Source organism: Primulina huaijiensis, chromosome 13, assembly GCF_012295235.1.
Source record: "Primulina huaijiensis isolate GDHJ02 chromosome 13, ASM1229523v2, whole genome shotgun sequence".
NCBI classification, from domain to species: domain Eukaryota; kingdom Viridiplantae; phylum Streptophyta; class Magnoliopsida; order Lamiales; family Gesneriaceae; genus Primulina; species Primulina huaijiensis.
The window spans coordinates 10664668-10674378 of NC_133318.1; the positions used below are offsets into that span (position 1 = coordinate 10664668).

General features: G+C 33.5%; 1 protein-coding gene across 1 annotated transcript in view; it reads right to left on the reverse strand.

The window, feature by feature from the left end:
- Window positions 1–8628: 8628 nt before the first annotated feature.
- The window catches only part of LOC140991204 (uncharacterized), a 5447-nt gene continuing 4364 nt past the window's right edge, over window positions 8629–9711 (reverse strand). The window contains exon 8 of the mRNA XM_073461153.1: window positions 8629–9271. Coding sequence (XP_073317254.1) covers window positions 8629–9271 — 643 coding nt within the window. The remainder of the gene's footprint in view (window positions 9272–9711) is intronic.

The following is a 9711-nucleotide window of genomic DNA, read 5'->3' on the forward strand; positions in this document are numbered from 1 at the left end:
TTGCCTTCATGCTGTCACTCTAGCCCATGAACAACCACCACTAAGCTCATACTAGGACCCTAATACATGCCCCAAACCATAGAAAAGAGCCCTGGACCAGCCCCTCGCCGAACAACAAGATCCAACGCCTACAGCCCCTGGCCTACATGAACCTAAATTCTGTGCAGCTGTATTTTTTGTTTCCAGCAACCTAGTTGCCACTCCAAGCCATGAACCATCCTAACAAGAATCATCCTAGGACCCTTAGACGTGCACCAGACCCTAGCCCCAAGCTCTGAATCAGTCCCTGCGCGGAAACACCACACCCAAACCATCACAGCCCCTACATCACGTAACCTGCGGTAACGTTACAGTCCACGGCTTCTTCTGTACCAGCCACTTCTAACCCTTTACCAGTCATCAACCACGACCAAATCATGCCCTAAAACAACCATAACCAGCATCAAGGATCCAGAGGGACCAACCGAAGGATTTATCAAGAAACCCAAGAAACGTACGAAACATGCCACAAAAATTTTCAGAAACGGTTTCCATGGTTTTATTCGCATATGACCAGATCGATGCATAAAAGAAGGATTAAAACATGCCTATGTGTTTTTAAACACTCGAACCGTCAAATATCATCGCGGGAAAGCGGTGAGCGATCGGAGGGCGTTGTGCTGCGTTTTTCTTGCCAGAAAGTGGCTAAACTAATCAAGTAATATTGTGGGAGTGATCGGTTGGAGGTTTAGATGGAAGAAGACCAAAAATTTTCCTCCTACCCTAAGGGAAATTCTCGGCCAACTATGGGTGTTTTGTGTGTGTGAGTGTGTGTTCTTGGTGTATAAGATGTGGCCGAGAGTTGTATACGTTTTGAACAAGGTAGACTTAGGACTCTTTCTTATAGATTTATTAGGTGTTTTAGGTAGATTAAAAATATAATCAAATATTTAAACATGCACTAAAAATCTCTCCCTTTAATTTAAAAAGATTAGGTGCCAAATTTACAAATTTTAAATCCCCAATTCAAAAGGTTAATATCTCCCATATTTATTTATTTATTTATTTATTTAAAATTGTTAAATAAAATACGCAAAATCTTAATCCAATTTAAATACTATTTAATTAAACTAATTATGACATAAAAATCATTATAAAATATTTTATCCCAAATTAAAGGATTCAATGCTTAATTTTCAAAATTAACATATATATTCTTTTATTAAGAGTCCTACAATTCACATTCTATCATTGATTAAATATTACTTAATTTAATTAATTAAGTCATAAAAATAATTGCTAAAATATTTTATTTCGAGTGGACCTATTTTAATTTCTTAATTTTATTGGCTACCTAAAATGCTTAATATTTCCATTTCACTTGGTAAATTAAATTAGCCCAAAAAATACTATAATTTATAAAACTATTTTCTTGATTTAAAATAAAAATGTAATTTAAATTCTTTAATATCTTAATGGTCTCAGATCTCTTTCCCTCGGTTCGACATCAAATGTTCGTCTAAAGTCGAAGACTCGAGAAAACATTTTAAATTTACATAATAAAATAAATATGAATGAATTTAAAATAATTTAACACATAGCATACATTATTTAGATTATTAAATAAATAAATTAATTCAATCATGTATGAGGTTTACGCATACTGATTTTTGGACACTACAATTCCTCCCCCCTTAAATAAATTTCATCCTAGAAATTAAGGCTTACCGAATAGTTCCGGGTAGCGACACCTCATGTCGGCTTCGGTCTCCCAAGTAGCTTCATCGTCGGAATGATTCAGCCACTTGACCTTGACCAACTTGGTAACTTTGTTCCGTAGTCTCCTCTCCTGCCGGTCTAAAATCTGAATAGGCTTTTCTTCGTATGACAGGTTCGGTGATAGATGTAACGGTTCAAAGCTTAGTACATGTGAAGGATTTGCTATGTACTTCCTTAGCATCGAAACGTGGAATACATTGTGTACGCTGCCACATTCGGCGGCAGTGCTACTCGATAGGCTAGTGTTCCCACTTTCTCGAGAATCTCGAACGGCCCTATGAATCTCGGACTCAACTTGCCCTTTTTCCCAAATCTCATAACACCTTCATAGGTGTTATTTTTACGAAGATGTGTTCTTCTACGGCAAATTCAAAGTCGCTTCTTCTCTTGTCAGCGTAACTCTTTTGACGACTCTGAGCAGTCTTCATCCTGTCTCGAATCTTGACTACTACGTCTACAGTCTGCTGGACAATCTCTGGACCAAGCTCTGATCTCTCGCCGACTTCATCCCAATGAATAGGCATTCTGCAATTCCTTCCATATAATGCCTCGTAGGGAGCCATACCTATAGATGACTGAAAGCTGTTGTTATAGGTGAACTCCACTAGTGGTAACTTCGATTCCCAATTCCCATGGAAATCGATTACACATGCACGTAGTAAGTCTTTTAAAATCTGTAATACCTTCTTGGACTGACCATCTGTCAGAGGATGGAATGCTGTACTGAATAGCAATTTCGTCCCCATTGCGGAATGCAAGCTCTTCCAAAAGAATGACGTGAACCTCGGGTCTCTGTCAGATACTATGGTAACTGGAATCCCGTGAAATCTGACTATCTCTCAGATATAAAGCTCTGGTAACTGTGTCATGGAAAATGGCGTCTTTATCGGCAAGAAGTGAGCTGACTTGGTGAGACGATCAACGATTACCCAAATGGCGTTAGATCCTCTGACTGACATTGGCAAACCGACTACAAAATCCATGGTAATGTTCTCCTATTTCCACTCGGGGATAGGCAGAGGTTTGAGCATTCATGCGGGTCTTTGATGCTCTGCTTTCACCTGCTGGCAAGTTAGACATTCAGATACAAAACGTCAAATGTCTCGTTTAATTCCTGGCCACCAATATAGCATTTGCAAGTCTTTATACATCTTTGTGCCTCCTGGATGGATGGAATATGGTGCTGAATGTGCTTCTGACAATATGTCTCCTCTAATCGAATCATCTCTAGATACCCAAATCCTTCCTTGATACCTTACAATCCCATCGCTTACTGTATACAGCTTACGTCCCTTAGACTCATCTCTCGATCGCCATTTCTGTAATTGCTCATCAGATGACTGTCCACTACAAATACGGTCTATCAAAGTAGATTGTACTGTCAAGGTGGATAATCTCGGAGCCCCGCCCCTAGGATATACATCTAGATCCAATCTCTGCATCTCTAGCTGTAGAGGGCTCTTAACTGACATTGGTGCTACAACTCCTGCTTTCCTACTCAAGGCATCAGCGACTACATTGGCTTTTCCCGGGTGATAGCTGATGTCGCAGTCATAATCTTTCACCAACTCTAGCCACCGTCTCTGTCTCATGTTTAATTCCTTCTGAGTAAAGAAATATTTGAGACTCTTGTGATCAGTAAATATTTGACACTACTCACCATACAAGTAGTGTCTCCATATCTTTAAGGCAAAAACCACGGCAGCAAACTCCAGATCATGAGTCGGATAGTTTTTTTCGTGCACCTTCAACTGTCTAGAGGCATATGCGATGACTCGGCCATGCTGCATCAGTACAGCGCCTAATCCCAGTTTAGAAGCATCGGTGTACAACACAAAGTTGCCTTGTGTTGTCACTTTGATTGTTGCACTCCCAAGAGCAGGTTGTCCACAAGTAGTATAATTCGGTGAGTCCGATATCGTATCCACAGGGAAGCTAAGGTAATTACAAGTCCACTACAATGTTTTTTTGTTTTGTTTTTGTTTTTGTTTCTTTTTAATTTTAATTGTTTGAATCTTTAATGGGTAAATTTTAATTGTTCAAATTTTAATTTAAGTAGTTGAGATTAAAGGATCCACTCTTAGTATTTTAATAAAGTTAACATTAACGAACAATATTGAAATCCACTTAATAAAATGGTTCCAATATATTAAATAATCATATTTATATTATGTTATAAATTATTATCTTATAAGTATATATAATATATACCAAAACTTATAAATGTGGTCAAGTATTTATTGTGCTATATATATTTGTAAACACTAAATCAAGGTTCCCACTTTAAATGGTTGGTAAAACCAAACAAACATTTAAATGGTACCAATAAATTAATACTATGATATATTCATATATAATAAATCAAGGAATCCAAGTTAAATGGTTGGTAAAACCAAACTAACATTTAAATGGTTCCAAGAATTTAATATTATAATATATTTATATATAATAAATCAAGGCATCCACTTTAAATGGTTGGTAATACCAAACTAACATTTAAATGGTTCCAAGAATTTAGTGTAACATATAGCAACAATAAATCAAAACTCCCACTTATAAGTAGGGTATAAAAATGCTTAAAGAAATAAATATAACATAAACAATAAATAATGATTAAATAATATAAAACATAGATTCTTACCTTTTAATAACCTTATTATCATGCCAAGAGTTTCACCTTATCATCTCAACTTTAGGAAGTTAGCTATTCATTATTCAAAGTGTAAAACTTTGAATATGAAATTAATATGCTAATTGTATTTAAATGAAGAAATAAAGGAAAAATATAGAGAGAAATATTATGAACTCAAAGGTTTGTTCATAGAATGAGGGATATCTCAATACATTACAATGCACCCCTATTTATAGCCAAATTTGGGGAGACAACCACAAATAAAATATTATTTTTTTACACATAAGTCTTCATTGGTGTTCCAAGATATTATATTATATTACACATCACTTTTGAAAATCTTCTTCTCCGAATTTGCTTCTTCACATAAAAAGAAACATGTGGATAATTGAGTTGTCTAGTTGTGGTATTTTTTTCAAACCATTTGACCAAGTAATTTGAGAGATATGGTCAAAATACTAGAGCATGGTAAAACTGCCACTCCTTTGGTAACTTTATTTGTTGCTTAATTTGATCCCAATTGTGAGAGGATTTTTATCTCATGCTTGTCAACAATATTGTAGATATTATAATCAACTTTCTACAGGTCCAAGAATCATCTTAATCCCATTTGCAACGCCAAGTTTATTCTTGTTTTATCGAACATGTAAAAAATAGTAAAAACTTGTAATTACACAACAACTTATATTTTATACAATTTATTATAAAACATATAATATTTAAACATTTAATAAAAACTAAAACTATTTATTTATATTATAAAACATTTAATTAATGTACAATTTTTATGTTTATCACACCTCCCAACCAGCTTATTGCTAGTCCCTAGCAATTTAAGCGTTAATAACAATACAAAACATATTGATTAATTTAAATAGACATGTAAACAAAACTATCTAAGTGTTTAAATTAAATTTGAAAACTGTCAAAGTTATATCAAGATCATCATAATTATAATTTATGAAATAATTTGAGATGATCAATTCAAAGCTTATTTCAGGTAGTTAAATGTACACGGCCTTCAGAAATTCCTAGTAAGAGTCTCAACTCCATATCCTCACAGGTTAATAAATGTTTCAATTTATGGCAACGATTTCTCTCATGGAGTTGGAATACAGATAAATGCTCAGAAAAATGGTTTACAGAATGCAGACAGACAAACGAGCCAAACTAATCAAAAGATAGAAAATCCATTGATTCAAAATCTAGTTGTTCTTATTATATATTTTTTCCTGATCTTTTTTTTTCATTACATCATGGAATCAGACTAAGTTTATGCTTCTTGACCACATATTTATTTAATTTGTACAATAAATTTCTCTCTTTCTTTTTTTTTTTTTTTATGAGAGATAAATGGGTCGTAGCATATAACTTAAAAATTACATAGATCTTCAACATCTTTCTTTTTGTTTTTTTTTCTCTTTTTTTTTCTTCAGGAAATATCATTTTTTTTTCAAAATAAGAACTCAAGATCTAAACAATAGATAGCCTCTCTCATGATCAATAAAGGCTCGAAAGCTGTTTTCTCAGTCCTCTCCACTCACTCACAAAATATGTGTGAGTTTAAAATTTTAGGCACTCTTATAAGGTATATCTTGGGCCATATACTTTAATACCTAATTTTATCACAATGGTTAATCACTAAAAAAGATTTCATAAATCATATTTTTATATTGATCAGAATATTAAAATTGACATTTTTTCAAATAAAAATTTAAACATCCTTAAATAGATTAATACATGTTCTAATTTAAACCTTTCAAACATGTAATGTATGATATTTTTGCAAAAATTACTAAGATACAAACAATAAACATGGTTTTATTTTAAAATAATATATTTTTTTAAATATATATATTTTTTATTTTTTTTATTTTAATATTTTTTTTTATAAGTTTGTTCTCCCCCAATCAGAATATGACATTGTCCTTAATGTCAAAATAAATATTAATAAATAGTACATAATGAAAGAGATATCACCTGGAATTTTATTGAAGATAACAAACTGAAACAAACGCAAACCAATCCACGACTTTTGAATCAATGATCCAACTTCCTTTTCTTATTGCTTGATTGCGACCAATTGATCTTTGTTATCATCGGATCAGGCTTATGAACAAAAGCTTCCAAATCATCAATTAATTGGTCGGCAGTCGAAGCACAGATGAGCATCCGTCGTGAATTTTCTGAAATGAAATTCTGTTCCACAGCTTTATCGAGAAATGTCAACAAACTGTCATAATAATTATTGATATTCAACAAGCCCACAGGTTTATTATGGATATTAAGTTGTGCCCAAGAAACAGTGTGAAAAATTTCTTCTAATGTACCAAAACCACCTGGTAGTGCGATAAAAGCATCAGAATTTTCAATCATTTTTGTGATTCTTTCATACATAGAAGAAACTTTTAATTTCTCACCAATCGTAACACCTGTAATATTTCCTTCAGCTAAAGCTGTAGGAATAATACCCAAAACCTGACTACCTACAAGATAAGCAGATGTTGAAACAGATCCCATTAACCCAATATTACCTCCCCCATATACCAAGTGAATTTTTCTCTCAGCCAATATCTTTCCAAGATTCTTTGCTGCTTCTACAAACACTTCATTTTTTCCAGGACCCGACCCACAAAATACACAAATATTTTTCAATGTTTGTGCAGAGGATCTAGCCATGTTTTTACTTTTTTTTTTTGGTCTGGGAAAATAGAGAGAAAGATGAGAGATTTTATAGGGGTTATATGTTATCATAACAAAACTATGGATCAAAGTTGTAAACAGAATAAGCAGTAAAAAAAATAATAACACACATGCATATAAACAGTAGTGTGATTGTGGCTCACAATTTTCCTCTGGTTTTACGTCCAGAAACGGCTTCAACGTCTTCCACGAGTCGAGGATATGCTTCCCATCCAATTTTCTTATAAATTGGCAAACATGGTCTTTTTTAGTCGGATTCCCAAGACTATGACGCTCATCTTGGAATTGTTTCCATAAACGGAGAAGTTCATTATGCACATGTCCACTAGAATGCGTCTCAAGAGTTAATAAGATTTTATCTAAAGACTCCTTACTCAGCCCATTCTTAATGAAACCAATTTTATCTTCTCTGTTATTGGAAACACATCCCAAAGATCTGTATCGTTTGTCACAAGTCCATCTTGCACATTTATGACAAACCCCTAAACTCTTAGCCCTTCGTTTTTTTCGCATAAGTGTTTTTTCTTAATCCAGGCAAATATCGAATGAGCAATGATTGTGGAACTTCTCCTCCTAATCGGACCTTAGCTTCTATTACAAGACGAATATCTTCTGGAATTCTTTTTTGCATTAGCAATCTCAATCTTTCCCATCTTCCTGCATAAATTTTTCTTAGAACATTTTCAGAAACAGAGGGAAAATATTTACAAATTTTTGAGAGAATTTCATCCATTTTGAAAAGAAAAGAAATGATTTTTTTTTTATTTTTGTATCAGCAATTATGAGAAACTGATTAAACCGACTATGAGAGTCACGGAGTACCGTTATCCACCATTTAACCGAGAAAATAAAAAGATTAAGGAAACCTGAAATAAAAACAAACAAAATTAAATGCAACACAAAAAAAAATCAAGGATCGGAAAGGGAAATAAACTCTTCTTGAAAAATTTCATTTTCTAAAAATGGTTTAAACCTTTGTCCATTTACTTTAAAAACATCACTATTTTTAGGATTTTCAATGTCCACAGCTCCATAAGGATACACATGTTTTACAACATATGGACCTATCCATCTTGATCGTAATTTTCCTGGGAATATGTGAAGTCGCGAATTATAAAGCAAAACTTTTTTACCAATCTCAAAATATTTTCTAAGAATTGTTTTATCATGAAATGATTTGATTTTTGCTTTATAAATCCTAGAATTCTTATACGCGTCATTTATGAGTTCATCAATTTCTTTAAGTTGCAATTTACGCAATTTGTTGGCATCATCCATGCTTGAATTTAAAGTTTTGATCGCCCAATAAGCTTTATGTTCCAATTCCACAGGCAAATGACAATGTTTTCCATAAACCAACCTATAGGGAGACATATTTAATGATGTTTTAAAAGCTGTCCGATATGTCCAAAGTGCGTCATTAAGTCGCAGAGACCAATCTTTTCTATTTGAGTTAACAGTTTTTTCCAAAATTTGCTTTATCTCCCTATTAGCTAATTCAACTTGTCCATTTGCTTGAGGATGATAAAGAGTAGTTACTTCNAAACCAACCTATAGGGAGACATATTTAATGATGTTTTAAAAGCTGTCCGATATGTCCAAAGTGCATCATTAAGTCGCAGAGACCAATCTTTTCTATTTGAGTTAACAGTTTTTTCCAAAATTTGCTTTATCTCCCTATTAGCTAATTCAACTTGTCCATTTGCTTGAGGATGATAAAGAGTAGTTACTTCGTGAGTAATACCATATTTTTTCATTAATGAAGCAAATGGTTTATTAACAAAGTGAGTTCCCCCATCACTTATCATGGCTCGAGGAATTCCAAATCTACTAAAAATATTTTCTTTTAAAAATTTGATGACGATTTTATGATCATTTGTTCGACATGGAATTGCCTCTATCCATTTGGAAACATAATCAACTGCAACTAAAATATACAAGTATCCAAACGACGGTGGAAAAGGTCCCATAAAATCTATTCCCCAACAATCAAAGATTTCAATTTCAATAATAGGATTCAAAGGCATCATGTTTCTTTTTGAAATCGCACCCAATTTTTGACAATTTTCACAAATCTTGCAGATTTCGTGGGTGTCTTTAAACAAAGTGGGCCAATAAAATCCACACTGCAGGATTTTTGCAGCTGTTTTCTTTGAAGAAAAATGTCCTCCGCATGCTTCTGAATGACAAAATTTAATGACACTACTTACCTCATTGTCGGGTATGCAACGTCGAAAAATTTGATCCGGACAATACTTGAACAGATACGGATCATCCCAATAAAAGTTTTTTACCTCATTCAAAAATTTTCTTTTATCTTGAGAACTCCATTGCGGTGGCATTTTTCCTGTCACAAGAAAATTTACTATGTTAGCAAACCAAGGTGTAGTAGTAACTGAAAATAGATGTTCATCAGGAAAATTATCGTTAATTGGTGTCATTTCACAAGATGATCCTGTTACTAGTCTCGATAAATGATCGGCTACGACATTCTCGGTTCCTTTTTTATCTTTGATCACAATGTCAAATTCTTGAAGCAACAAAATCCATCGTATCAGTCGTGGGTTTGCATCCTGTTTGGTCAACAAATATCTAATAGCAGAATGATCAGTAAACAC